General features: G+C 51.7%; 3 protein-coding genes across 3 annotated transcripts in view; all 3 read right to left on the reverse strand.

Annotated features, from left to right (window-relative positions):
* Positions 1-14,651, reverse strand: part of LOC134043772 (leucine-rich repeat-containing protein 14-like) — a 62,179-nt gene that overhangs the window by 19,604 nt on the left and 27,924 nt on the right. The window lies entirely within an intron of this gene.
* On the reverse strand, positions 176-4,379 carry LOC134048210 (leucine-rich repeat-containing protein 14-like). Its single transcript, XM_062499841.1, has 5 exons — positions 4,248-4,379; positions 4,025-4,082; positions 2,745-3,042; positions 2,030-2,653; positions 176-1,043 (listed from the first exon to the last, which is right to left on the reverse strand). Exons 1-5 carry the CDS (start codon positions 4,377-4,379, stop codon positions 485-487), a joined length of 1,671 nt encoding a protein of 556 aa, XP_062355825.1. The 3' UTR covers positions 176-484.
* LOC134048317 (leucine-rich repeat-containing protein 14-like) lies at positions 8,705-14,009 on the reverse strand. The gene is made up of 5 exons (XM_062500031.1): positions 13,878-14,009; positions 13,655-13,712; positions 12,375-12,672; positions 11,660-12,283; positions 8,705-10,673 (listed from the first exon to the last, which is right to left on the reverse strand). Exons 1-5 carry the CDS (start codon positions 14,007-14,009, stop codon positions 10,115-10,117), a joined length of 1,671 nt encoding a protein of 556 aa, XP_062356015.1. The 3' UTR covers positions 8,705-10,114.

Consider the following 14,651-nt stretch of genomic DNA (forward strand, 5'->3'; position numbering starts at 1 on the left):
TCAGAAAACCAACAAAAGCAGTCAGGAAAGTGCAGTAACTGGGACTGACAGCGCTGTGCATTGAATTAGCATGTGCAGTTTGATAACCGCGATGCCTTGGCAAGAGCAAACAGAGCTTGGAAGATTACAAGGAGGTTGGATCGAGACTGGCGAGAGGGAAGACGATGGAACAAAGTAGAAATGTGAAGTTTATCTCTGTGATTTTTAACCCAATGAAGGCAGTAAAAAATTACTAGCCCTCCTGAAAATGGGATATAAGCATAGGTAGCTCAGAGTAAAATTGGGATTCTGATCACGAGTCAGTAGTACCCGTCTGTCTCTCAATTGTCAATAGAAAAGCATCGAAATGAAAGGAAAAATCCACTGGAATGAGGCAGAAATGCAGTGGGATGAGGTGGAAAATGCCCAGATTTCAGGAAGGAGGTGGCGTTGCTTTTTCTTGATGGAGGCTCCGAGATTTTCCCTCCTCCAAGGGTTTCCCAAATCACAAGGAGAAGTAGTCCGGAGCTCTGTGGTTGTCGCGATCGTAAGTCCAGACGAGGTCGCTTCTCCCAGAATTCTCCAGGAGCTGGGAAATCTCGGCGGCAGCTGCCGCCAAAAGTTCCTTATCCACAACCTTTCTATTTAAAGTGAATCCTGATGATTCCATATGGTAGCACTCCTTGGGCTCAGGATACACGACCAGCTGGAGATCTGGAAGCTCCAAGGTTTTCTGGAGCAGATCCCTGAGCGCGTCCATGGACAGGGGATTGTAAGAGAGGTCCAGGAAGCGCAGGCGGGAGCAGCGCTGGAGCGTTGGGATCAGCGCATCCAGGTGGGAGTCGGTCATTTCGCACGCCATGAGAGTCAGGTGCAGCAGCGAGGCCGAGGTTTTCTCCAGGAGCCACCGGAGCGGCTCCAGGAGGCCTTGGGAGACTTTGAGGCGGCTCAGATCCAAGATTTTGAGGGCCGGAGCATGGAAGCTTTGGGAGAGGAAGGCGAGATCGGCGGGAACGAGGGAGCAATCATTCAATTCCAAGCTTTCCAATGGAGCACGGAGGTCCCTGGCAGGAGGGAAGAGGGAGAGGTGAAGCCAAAGGGAGGATTGGTGGGAGCTGCGAATGTCAGGATTCCTGGGGGAAATGGGGGGAATGAGAGCCTTTATTGAATCCATGGAATCGCAGGATTGTGGGATGGGTGAGAGAAAGAGCTCCAAGAACATCAAGTTCAACACCTGAAAACCCTGGGATTTTGGAATGATGGTATCATGGATTTATGGAATGGCTGAGGTTGTTGGAAAGGTATCCAAGACCATACAGTTTGACTTCGGAAAATCTGGGGATTAAGGGGTCATGGAGTCTTGGAATAATGGAATCACTGAGGTTGGGCAAAATCTCCAAGACCATCAAGTTCAAGGTTTGAAAGTCCTGGGATTATGGGATCCTATAGATGGGGAATTGTGGAATAGTGGAGTTACGGGGTCGTGGAACCATTCTAGTTGGAAAAGGCTTCAGGATCATCAAGTCAAATCTTTGTGATTTCTGGGATTAAGGAATTATGGGATCATGGAATCACGCAGTCCTGGACTATTGGGATAATGGGATCATGGGAATCTGGCATCACTAAGGTTGGAAAAGCTTTCAGGGACCATCGAGCCCAAACTTCGGCAATCCTGGAATCATGGAATTTTGGGATCATGATCTTACGGGATAATGGAAACACTGAGTCATGAACTACTGGGATAATGGAATCATGGCATCATGGGAATACTGCCAAAACAAAATCCTGGAATCATGGGATTGCTAAGGTTGGACAAGACCTCCGAGATCCTGACATCCAGCTTTTGAGAATCCTGGAATCATGGAATTCTGGGATTGTGGAATTATGGGACATTGGAGTCACAAAATACTGGAAATCATGAGAACATTGGTACAATGAAAGCCTGGAACCACAGGATCACTCAGGTTGGAAAAGACCCCGAACATCCCTGAGCCCAACCCTTAGGAATTCCCGCAGAGCGCAGGAGGGCCCCGCTCTGTGGGGAACTCACCAGAGGATCTGGTGCAGATTCCCCGAAAGCCAGGAGGATCCCAGGTTGAGCTCTCGGAGGCTGGGCAGCATTCCCAGCTGCCTGGACATGCTACGGATTTTGTTGGCTGATTCTGCCGTCTGGTTCCTCAGGTCCACATTGCTGTACTCGAGCTTGAGACTGTACAGCTGCGGGAAGCGCAAGAGGTGCGGCAGGATCTCCAAGAGCCCCTTCAGTCCTGAACAGGTGGCATGGAGATTTATCCTTCGCAAACAGGATGGATCCAGAGATTCCAACAAAGGCACGATCTCAGATGCTGGAATGAACTCTGTTTTGAATTCGCGGCACTTAAGGCGTAGTGGGCTGGCAGCTCCGGCCTGGAGCCCGTTGCACACAGTATTGTAGGAACTTGTGTTGATACACAGGTCGGTGTGGACGTCCATGCCCGGGGGCCATGGAGCGGCTGTGGCAGCTCCAGAGCGACCTCTGTGCCACTGGGATCCATGCCTTTGGAATTTCTGCTGGTGATTGGACACCTGCATGCAAGCCTTAGCCAAAACAACTGTGATGAATGGGGTGGTCAACCCAGCGGGCGTGTTGCCAGTCACGGAATTTGAGAGTCCAATCATATCCAGCACGCGCAGCCTGGGAAAACGGGAATAAACCGTCAGGAAAACCCACGAGAATGGATGGAGGAATTGGAGGTCGTGGCCTTGGCGGAATTCCCAAAACCCACCTGGGATGGCAGCCGGGCTCTTCTACATCCTGCTGGAGCTGCTCCATCACACCCTGGATGACAGCCTGGACGCAGTCCTTGCAGGAATGATCCCGGAGCAACTTGCGGTGCCCAAGGAGCCGCTGCAAGAGGAGCTCTTTGAAAGGCCAAGTGGCCACCAAATCTCGCAGCACCAGGGTTCTCCCATCCAGGAATGCCACTTGGAAAAGGATGGGATAGAGATGGGCAGGAACGGCAAGACGAGGGTGGTGGGCGACAATGCGGCGGGCACAGAGGAAAGCGAGGGAATCCATGGATTCTGGGGGGCTGCGGGAATTAGGTGAAAGTGTGAGGATCCGTGAGACAGAGAAATTGAGAATCAAGTATCCAGAACTGCTTTGACCAAAAGGGGGCTGACAAAACTGTACCTTTACTGTGATTGATGGTGCTTACAAGAACAGGAGGAGAGCAAGGCCCCAAGGTGAGATCAAGAGTTAGAGTGCGCAAAGAGGATGCAAGGACAAAGGCACCACAGGATAAGGCGGTCCTCAGACCCCGGAAACCTGGAAAACTGGTATCAAAGTCCGGAAAATGACAAAGGATGGAAAAGAGAGCGTGGGCAGGGAGGCAAGGTGAAAATTTCATCTAGAGGAGGACGATTTCCTTCATCCCAAAGACCCCCAGATGACCACCAGAGCAACCAAAAAGGAACAAAGCGCAGCGGCAAAGAGGCGAGGAGTTCATTTCAGAATGAAGCGGCGATAGGCAATGAATCTGTAGGAGGGGTATTGTGTAGTCCCAGTTTGTGGAGAATAAAAGGAGAGGCGCAGGTCGCCAAAGGTGTGCGTGTTTTTGGAGGAGCTATCCCCCATGCACCTCAGCGCTGAAAAATACATACCTACTGTTATGACTCATTTTCTGGATTATAGAAAGTTTTTACACGCTTCACCCCAAAGATGAGGAACCACCACGGGAGAATTCCTGTGAAGCCCGGAATCCAAGGATATCCCGAAGAAAAAAAGGCAAGTTGTGGGAGAAAGTGGGGTCGGTGTTGTGAGTGTATCCGCAGCGCTTCTCCCTAGAAAGAGGGTACGAAAGCTCCCACCAGGGCAACCCCAAAACCCGTCAAGGATCTCAAAACTCACCGAATATCTCTATTTTTCCACAGACATTTCCAAATACTCCAAGTCACCGTAAAGTCACCTGAGGGATTCCCAAAACCGGCCCCGGTTCCCCCCCCACCTACATGGTGCCCCCCACTCATCTCCGGCGTTTAGCACCAACTCGCCCCCAGCCTGTACGGAAGCTGCACTTCCGTGTCCGCGCCTTGCAGAACCCAATCAGCGAGCGAGGCCCGCTCTGGAGGCAGGGTCTTTACTTTTCGTAGGCTCTCACAGCTGTCTGTCATTGCTTTTGTTTAGTCTAATTCCCTAAAGAACGGCATGGGCGGACGCTTTGACATTCCGCCTTTCCATTTGCTCGCTTCGCTGTCAATCACTCAATACTGCCTTTCTATTGGCTAACGATTGGTGGGACCGCCATTCGTTCTGTGGCAACTTGGGCGTCGCGGCCGTGCCTCCCTCGATCCCCGATCCCAGTTTCAATCCACGACCCGGAATCCCAGACCCCGATGCCGATCCCTGATCCCGCGGCCATGGAGCGGCAGCAGGAGCTGAAGGTGCTGCTGAAGCGCTGGGAAGCGGAATTCCTGCGGGAACGGCGGCGGAAACGCAGCCAGGTGCTCCTGAGGGGCCGCGGCGGGAAATTTGTGAGGGGGGGAAGTCCCTGAGGGGAATCCCTGGAAATGGGGGGAGGAGGGGGGGAGGGGGCTGGTTTGGGGGTCCCTGGGGTGGTTTTGGGGTGCCGGGGGGTTCTTTAGGGTGGTTTGGGGGTGGTCCTGGAATGGGGGATGTTGGCTGAGGAGGGTCCTGGGTTTGTTTTGGGGTGTCCTTGGGAAGGTTTTCGGGTATGAGGAGGTCCCTGGGTTTTTTATAGATCGGGGTGAGGTTGGTTTAGGCGGGTCCTTGGGATTTTAGGGTGTCTCTGAATACCTTGAGGGGGTCTTTGAGGTGATTTAGGGGGTGCTGGGGTGTCTTTGAGGTGATTTCGGGGGTTTTGGGGGCCTCTTTGATGTGGTTTAGGGAGTCCCTGGAATGAGGGAGTGTGGTGAAGTGGGGTCCTGAAGCTTTTGGGGTTTCCCTCACAGTGGTTTTGGGTTTTTGGGAGGGTCTTAAGGGTGTTTTAGGGGTGTCCTGGAACGGGGGTTGGGTTGGTTTAGGGGGGTCTTGGATATGTTTGGGGTGTCCTTGAGCTGGTTTTGGGGTCCTTGGGTTGGTTTAGGGAGTCCCTGTACTAGGGCAGGTTTATTTTAGGAGGAGTCCTGGGGGTTTAGGGAGTCTCCCTGGACTGGGGAGGGGCATTTTTCGGGATCCCTACGGTGTATTAGGGGGTCTGAGACAAACACTGAAGTCGTTTGTGGATCACGGGAATAAGGAGGGTTGTTTCAGGGGCGGTCCTCATGCACTTGGGGTGTCCTTAAAGTGATTTTTGGGGTGCTCAGTGGGTCCTTGGCTTGGTTTTGTGAGTCCCTAGAATGGGGGCCAGGATGGTTTAGGGGGATCCTTGGTTTTTCTGGGGTGTCCTTTGTCTAGTTTGTGTTTTTGGCGTGGTTTAAGGAAACCTTAGAATGGGGGAGGTTTGGTGGGGATTTTTGGGGTGTCCCTGGAATGGGGAAGGCATATTGGGGGTCCCTGACGTTGTTATAGGGAGTGGGAGAGAGACTTTAATGTAGTTGAGGGGCACCTTGAATGAGGGGAGTTTGGTTTAGAGGGGTGTTGAGGCTTTTTGGGGTGTCCTTGGAATGGTTGAGGGGATCCTTCAGATTTTGAGGTGCCTAAGGGACCGTTTTGGAGTTGGTTGATCTTGAATCTTTTGGGGTGTTTTCAGGCTGGTTTTCAGGAACCGCAGGATGTCTTTGGGGTGATTTGGGGATCCCTGCAATGAAGGGCACTGGTTTGGGGGATACTGGGGGTTTTTGGGGTGTCCTTGAGAGTGGTTTTTAGGACACTGGGGGTGTGTTTGGGGTAGCTTTGTCATCTGAGGGGGTAGCAGGGCTTGTTTTGGGACTCCCTGGAATGGGGCAGGTTTGTTTTAGGGGGGTCCCGGGGCTTTTTGGGGTGTCCCGCGGTGACCCGGAGCAGGCAAACAGGGCCATGGCTCGGCAGTTTTTGCGCTGCAGTTGGCGCAGGCAGGGCGAGCAGGCAGGGCTGCAGGTTTTCTTGCTCGTGAGGTTTGCTGTGCGTTGTTTGCTGTGTTCCTATTGGCCGGTTGGTTTTGGGGTTTGTGTTGGGAACGGTTTTTCCACCGTGGCAAACTGCGGTCGGTACAAGTGCGTGTAAGCAAAATGGAACCCTCCAAAAAGGATGAGTCTGTGCAGACCCATTCCTGCCCGGAGTGTTGGAGCTGAGCAGTGGTTCCGGGGGGCTGCGCTGGGAACAGCTGAACCATCTCCTGTCGCTGCTGGCCTGGGGGAAATGGATTTGTAGAGAGTTCTCAGGGCCTGCCAGAAGGCTCACACTGTGTGCGACCTTGGAGACAAGAAATGCTTGGAGATGAGAGATGCCGTGGAGTAGGACAGGTATTGTGGAGAGACAAACGGAGCTAGAGAAAAGTTTCAGAGGGTGGCCTTGCAAATAAGAGTGGATACTTTGGAGAAACAGAACTGTGGAAGATGTGCTGTAATGGAAGGCACGAGGGGTGATTGTAGAGGATGGGCTTGAAGGCATTTGACAGCAGGATGTGACAAAAGCTGATGGGCCAAGAAACGCTTCTAAATGTATTGGAATTAGGAAAGAGTTGGCTTCTGATTGGGATGGCGTGAATTATAACATCTGTATTGTCTCAGCCTCAAGATTCGTCAAGGCAAAATTAGATTGGAAATGAGGACAACGTTTTACACGGAAAGAGTGATCAAGTACTGGAATGGTCTGCCCGGGGAGGTGGTGGAGTCACCATCCCTGGATGTGTTCAAAAACAGACTGGATGTGGCACTCGGTGCCATGGTCTAGTTGAGGTGTTAGGGCAGGGGTTGGACTTGATGGTCTTCAAGGTCTCTTCCATGCCAGTGATTCTGTGAATTCTGTGAGAATTCCATCAAATCCAAAAGAAGCCCAGATCCCCCCAAAAAATCTCAAATCCCTTCAAACACCCAAAATGCCCCCAAAAACCCCAAATCCCAAATTCCACGCCATACCACCAAACCTTAAAAAAAAATTTAAATTCAAAATCCCTTAAATCCCAAAATCCCCACATCCTATAATCACCCCATGTCCCAGGCACCCCGTATGCTCCCCAAAAATCCCAAATCCCAATAAAACCCCAAATCCTGCATAATCCCCAAATCCCCAATTCTGGCCCATTTTTCTCTTCCAGGCTGACATCGAGGAGGCTCTGCAGGAAACCCGCAGTGAGTCTGGGGGGTATTTTGGGGATTTTGGTGCTTCAAAACTACCAGAGAAAAATAAAAATCCATCAATCCTCCCTGAGCTGTCCATGGTGATGCACGGAATAAAAACACTCGCGGGTTCCAGGCCCCGGCCGCTGCCCCTGCAGGTACCGGGGCCCCGGGAGCGCGCAGAGCCGCAGCAGCGCCCCCACCCTCATGGCGACAGCCACCGGCGACCCCCGACACGGCCGGGCCGCCTCCCTGTCGCGACAGGCGACAGCAGCGCCACCGGCGGCACCCGGAAGTGGCCGGGCGAGGGGGACCGGAATGTGTGCGCACCTCGGGTGGTGCGGCGGTGAAAAGGTTCCGGGGGGAAGCGGAAGTGGAAGGAGAGGGCCCGGGGGTTGGTGCCGCCGCTATAGGGGCGCCTATGGATCTCCAGACCCTATAGAACCTTCCAGTCCGCCCTAGAGACCCTCCAGAGCTTCCCTATAGGGTCTGGGACCCCTATCGAGCCTCAGCGGACCCCATAAAAATCGCCCAGAGGTGGCTCCTGGTGCTGCGTGCCCTCATGGATCTCCTATAGGTGCCCCCACCCGATCTCCGTTTCCCGCCATTTTCCCCTCCAGGCCCTCAGGGCCCCACAGGCACCGGGAGGAGCAGCGGGATGAGGGGAAAAATGGGAAAATGGGGCAGGAAAATATTGGGATGAGGAGGGAAATACCAAAATGAGGGGAAAAATACCAAAGTGAGCGGGAAGACAACAAAATGGGGATGAAGAGAGGGAAATGAGGTGGGAAATCTCCAAGCATGAGGCAAAAAAACAAAGAGTTAGCCTCTAAAAACCAAAATGCGATGGAAACCTATGAGAATGAGGGGATACGCAGTAAAATGTGGTAAATCCCCACCAAAATGAGGCAGAAAACCACCAGAACTTGGTTGGAAAAAACTGGGATGAGACAAAACATAAGAAATTGAGGTGGAAAAATACCAGGATGAGAGGTAAAATAATGGGTTAAGAGAAAAAGAAAAAAAAAAACAAGAAACAAAACAAAAAAAACCACACACACAATAAAATGACACAAAAGCAAGAGAAAAGGAGGTGGAAAACTACTAGAATTAGGAGAAGAGCCCTAGAATGAGGGTAAAATATCAAAATGAGGTGGAAAACAACTAAATAAGTCTCAGAATACCAAATTGAAGGGGGAAAACAGCAGAATGAAAGGAAGAGAGTAGCAGAAGCAAAAAAAAAAAAAAAGAGAAAGAAAATGAATGGGATGAGAGGAAAATGCCAAAATGAGGTGGAAACGAAAAAAAAGAGGGGAAAAACACTATGATGAAGCAGAAACACGCTGGGGAAATGTGGGAAAACACTAGTATGGAAAACCAGCCAAACTGAGGTAGAAAACCAGCAGGGTTTGGTGGAAAAGCTCTGAAATGAGGTGGAAATGAAGGAAAACATAGAGGATGCATGAACTGGAAAAAGGACAGGGAGAGATCCCTCGGGAAATCCCATCCGGGCATGACACACTCAGGCTCTGGGAGAGGATGAGTTTATTTCCAACGGGATCAGAACAGGATAACAAGACCCCAAACCCAGCTTTTCCCTCCCCCAGTTCACTCTTTCCCGGCTTTCCCTCAATGCCTCCAGCAGCGCTGGGAGCCGGGACCATCCCAGGGGAGTTTTCCATGGATTTCTCCAATGGCAATCCATCCCAAGGTCAGTTTTCAATGCATTTTCCAATGAAAGGCCATCCATCCCACAGCGAGTTTTCCATGGATTTCTCCACTGTGTCATTCCTGGGGAAGACAATTCCTCCTGGACTTCTCCAAGGGGTCAATATGTCGAGAATATCCTGCTCCAAAGTATTATTCCTTCGCTGGATTCCTGCCAGGAACCTGTTCCTCTTTTCATGGATCCACAGGTCCCTCCCAAGATGCAGCTCCAGGATGAGGTCCCTTTGGATTGGATGCACCACAGAATTTTGGGAATTTCTACACCAGCACCTTGGAATCATCTCCAGAGTCGTTCCTTTCTGAAATTCCTGACCCAGAATTCCAGCTGTGCTATGATTGGTTTCCTCTGACTCAATTCTTACTCCAGAGGCACTGCCTATGTTCCCAACAGGATTGGCCAAACACGGGAGAAGCTTCTGGAAGCTTCCCATGGAATCTGCCCCTAGAACCTTCTGGAAATTGGCTGTGCAAAGCCAACCCTGGCAGAAAAAGCACCAGGATGAGATGGAAAATCATGAAATGGGATGGGAAAATACCGGGCCGATGTATAAAAATATCAGTAGAAAAAACTGGGCTGAAAAAACATGGGGAAAAGTAATTAAATGGCGGAAAACACTGGGATGAGGCTGAAAAATACGGAGATGAGGGGAAAATATCAGAATGGGATGGAAAAAACCTCAGAACATGGCAGAAAATCGAATACACCTGTGAAAATATTGGAACTGTTCAGAAAACCAACAAAAGCAGTCAGGAAAGTGCAGTAACTGGGACTGACAGCGCTGTGCATTGAATTAGCATGTGCAGTTTGATAACCGCGATGCCTTGGCAAGAGCAAACAGAGCTTGGAAGATTACAAGGAGGTTGGATCGAGACTGGCGAGAGGGAAGACGATGGAACAAAGTAGAAATGTGAAGTTTATCTCTGTGATTTTTAACCCAATGAAGGCAGTAAAAAATTACTAGCCCTCCTGAAAATGGGATATAAGCATAGGTAGCTCAGAGTAAAATTGGGATTCTGATCACGAGTCAGTAGTACCCGTCTGTCTCTCAATTGTCAATAGAAAAGCATCGAAATGAAAGGAAAAATCCACTGGAATGAGGCAGAAATGCAGTGGGATGAGGTGGAAAATGCCCAGATTTCAGGAAGGAGGTGGCGTGGCTTTTTCTTGATGGAGGCTCCGAGATTTTCCCTCCTCCAAGGGTTTCCCAAATCACAAGGAGAAGTAGTCCGGAGCTCTGTGGTTGTCGCGATCGTAAGTCCAGACGAGGTCGCTTCTCCCAGAATTCTCCAGGAGCTGGGAAATCTCGGCGGCAGCTGCCGCCAAAAGTTCCTTATCCACAACCTTTCTATTTAAAGTGAATCCTGATGATTCCATATGGTAGCACTCCTTGGGCTCAGGATACACGACCAGCTGGAGATCTGGAAGCTCCAAGGTTTTCTGGAGCAGATCCCTGAGCGCGTCCATGGACAGGGGATTGTAAGAGAGGTCCAGGAAGCGCAGGCGGGAGCAGCGCTGGAGCGTTGGGATCAGCGCATCCAGGTGGGAGTCGGTCATTTCGCACGCCATGAGAGTCAGGTGCAGCAGCGAGGCCGAGGTTTTCTCCAGGAGCCACCGGAGCGGCTCCAGGAGGCCTTGGGAGACTTTGAGGCGGCTCAGATCCAAGATTTTGAGGGCCGGAGCATGGAAGCTTTGGGAGAGGAAGGCGAGATCGGCGGGAACGAGGGAGCAATCATTCAATTCCAAGCTTTCCAATGGAGCACGGAGGTCCCTGGCAGGAGGGAAGAGGGAGAGGTGAAGCCAAAGGGAGGATTGGTGGGAGCTGCGAATGTCAGGATTCCTGGGGGAAATGGGGGGAATGAGAGCCTTTATTGAATCCATGGAATCGCAGGATTGTGGGATGGGTGAGAGAAAGAGCTCCAAGAACATCAAGTTCAACACCTGAAAACCCTGGGATTTTGGAATGATGGTATCATGGATTTATGGAATGGCTGAGGTTGTTGGAAAGGTATCCAAGACCATACAGTTTGACTTCGGAAAATCTGGGGATTAAGGGGTCATGGAGTCTTGGAATAATGGAATCACTGAGGTTGGGCAAAATCTCCAAGACCATCAAGTTCAAGGTTTGAAAGTCCTGGGATTATGGGATCCTATAGATGGGGAATTGTGGAATAGTGGAGTTACGGGGTCGTGGAACCATTCTAGTTGGAAAAGGCTTCAGGATCATCAAGTCAAATCTTTGTGATTTCTGGGATTAAGGAATTATGGGATCATGGAATCACGCAGTCCTGGACTATTGGGATAATGGGATCATGGGAATCTGGCATCACTAAGGTTGGAAAAGCTTTCAGGGACCATCGAGCCCAAACTTCGGCAATCCTGGAATCATGGAATTTTGGGATCATGATCTTACGGGATAATGGAAACACTGAGTCATGAACTACTGGGATAATGGAATCATGGCATCATGGGAATACTGCCAAAACAAAATCCTGGAATCATGGGATTGCTAAGGTTGGACAAGACCTCCAAGATCCTGACATCCAGCTTTTGAGAATCCTGGAATCATGGAATTCTGGGATTGTGGAATTATGGGACATTGGAGTCACAAAATACTGGAAATCATGAGAACATTGGTACAATGAAAGCCTGGAACCACAGGATCACTCAGGTTGGAAAAGACCCCGAACATCCCTGAGCCCAACCCTTAGGAATTCCCGCAGAGCGCAGGAGGGCCCCGCTCTGTGGGGAACTCACCAGAGGATCTGGTGCAGATTCCCCGAAAGCCAGGAGGATCCCAGGTTGAGCTCTCGGAGGCTGGGCAGCATTCCCAGCTGCCTGGACATGCTACGGATTTTGTTGGCTGATTCTGCCGTCTGGTTCCTCAGGTCCACATTGCTGTACTCGAGCTTGAGACTGTACAGCTGCGGGAAGCGCAAGAGGTGCGGCAGGATCTCCAAGAGCCCCTTCAGTCCTGAACAGGTGGCATGGAGATTTATCCTTCGCAAACAGGATGGATCCAGAGATTCCAACAAAGGCACGATCTCAGATGCTGGAATGAACTCTGTTTTGAATTCGCGGCACTTAAGGCGTAGTGGGCTGGCAGCTCCGGCCTGGAGCCCGTTGCACACAGTATTGTAGGAACTTGTGTTGATACACAGGTCGGTGTGGACGTCCATGCCCGGGGGCCATGGAGCGGCTGTGGCAGCTCCAGAGCGACCTCTGTGCCACTGGGATCCATGCCTTTGGAATTTCTGCTGGTGATTGGACACCTGCATGCAAGCCTTAGCCAAAACAACTGTGATGAATGGGGTGGTCAACCCAGCGGGCGTGTTGCCAGTCACGGAATTTGAGAGTCCAATCATATCCAGCACGCGCAGCCTGGGAAAACGGGAATAAACCGTCAGGAAAACCCACGAGAATGGATGGAGGAATTGGAGGTCGTGGCCTTGGCGGAATTCCCAAAACCCACCTGGAATGGCAGCCGGGCTCTTCTACATCCTGCTGGAGCTGCTCCATCACACCCTGGATGACAGCCTGGACGCAGTCCTTGCAGGAATGATCCCGGAGCAACTTGCGGTGCCCAAGGAGCCGCTGCAAGAGGAGCTCTTTGAAAGGCCAAGTGGCCACCAAATCTCGCAGCACCAGGGGTCTCCCATCCAGGAATGCCACTTGGAAAAGGATGGGATAGAGATGGGCAGGAACGGCAAGACGAGGGTGGTGGGCGACAATGCAGCGGGCGCAGAGGAAAGCGAGGGAATCCATGGATTCTGGGGGGCTGCGGGAATTAGGTGAAAGTGTGAGGATCCGTGAGACAGAGAAATTGAGAATCAAGTATCCAGAACTGCTTTGACCAAAAGGGGGCTGACAAAACTGTACCTTTACTGTGATTGATGGTGCTTACAAGAACAGGAGGAGAGCAAGGCCCCAAGGTGAGATCAAGAGTTAGAGTGCGCAAAGAGGATGCAAGGACAAAGGCACCACAGGATAAGGCGGTCCTCAGACCCCGGAAACCTGGAAAACTGGTATCAAAGTCCGGAAAATGACAAAGGATGGAAAAGAGAGCGTGGGCAGGGAGGCAAGGTGAAAATTTCATCTAGAGGAGGACGATTTCCTTCATCCCAAAGACCCCCAGATGACCACCAGAGCAACCAAAAAGGAACAAAGCGCAGCGGCAAAGAGGCGAGGAGTTCATTTCAGAATGAAGCGGCGATAGGCAATGAATCTGTAGGAGGGGTATTGTGTAGTCCCAGTTTGTGGAGAATAAAAGGAGAGGCGCAGGTCGCCAAAGGTGTGCGTGTTTTTGGAGGAGCTATCCCCCATGCACCTCAGCGCTGAAAAATACATACCTACTGTTATGACTCATTTTCTGGATTATAGAAAGTTTTTACACGCTTCACCCCAAAGATGAGGAACCACCACGGGAGAATTCCTGTGAAGCCCGGAATCCAAGGATATCCCGAAGAAAAAAAGGCAAGTTGTGGGAGAAAGTGGGGTCGGTGTTGTGAGTGTATCCGCAGCGCTTCTCCCTAGAAAGAGGGTACGAAAGCTCCCACCAGGGCAACCCCAAAACCCGTCAAGGATCTCAAAACTCACCGAATATCTCTATTTTTCCACAGACATTTCCAAATACTCCAAGTCACCGTAAAGTCACCTGAGGGATTCCCAAAACCGGCCCCGGTTCCCCCCCCACCTACATGGTGCCCCCCACTCATCTCCGGCGTTTAGCACCAACTCGCCCCCAGCCTGTACGGAAGCTGCACTTCCGTGTCCGCGCCTTGCAGAACCCAATCAGCGAGCGAGGCCCGCTCTGGAGGCAGGGTCTTTACTTTTCGTAGGCTCTCACAGCTGTCTGTCATTGCTTTTGTTTAGTCTAATTCCCTAAAGAACGGCATGGGCGGACGCTTTGACATTCCGCCTTTCCATTTGCTCGCTTCGCTGTCAATCACTCAATACTGCCTTTCTATTGGCTAACGATTGGTGGGACCGCCATTCGTTCTGTGGCAACTTGGGCGTCGCGGCCGTGCCTCCCTCGATCCCCGATCCCAGTTTCAATCCACGACCCGGAATCCCAGACCCCGATGCCGATCCCTGATCCCGCGGCCATGGAGCGGCAGCAGGAGCTGAAGGTGCTGCTGAAGCGCTGGGAAGCGGAATTCCTGCGGGAACGGCGGCGGAAACGCAGCCAGGTGCTCCTGAGGGGCCGCGGCGGGAAATTTGTGAGGGGGGGGAAGTCCCTGAGGGAAATCCCTGGAAATGGGGGGAGGAGGGGGGGAGGGGGCTGGTTTGGGGGTCCCTGGGGTGGTTTTGGGGTGCCGGGGGGTTCTTTAGGGTGGTTTGGGGGTGGTCCTGGAATGGGGGATGTTGGCTGAGGAGGGTCCTGGGTTTGTTTTGGGGTGTCCTTGGGAAGGTTTTCGGGTATGAGGAGGTCCCTGGGTTTTTTATAGATCGGGGTGAGGTTGGTTTAGGCGGGTCCTTGGGATTTTAGGGTGTCTCTGAATACCTTGAGGGGGTCTTTGAGGTGATTTAGGGGGTGCTGGGGTGTCTTTGAGGTGATTTCGGGGGTTTTGGGGGCCTCTTTGGTGTGGTTTAGGGAGTCCCTGGAATGAGGGAGTGTGGTGAAGTGGGGTCCTGAAGCTTTTGGGGTTTCCCTCACAGTGGTTTTGGGTTTTTGGGAGGGTCTTAAGGGTGTTTTAGGGGTGTCCTGGAACGGGGGTTGGGTTGGTTTAGGGGGGTCTTGGATATGTTT

This window comes from Cinclus cinclus, chromosome 1 (assembly GCF_963662255.1).
Source record: "Cinclus cinclus chromosome 1, bCinCin1.1, whole genome shotgun sequence".
In the NCBI taxonomy this organism is placed as follows: domain Eukaryota; kingdom Metazoa; phylum Chordata; class Aves; order Passeriformes; family Cinclidae; genus Cinclus; species Cinclus cinclus.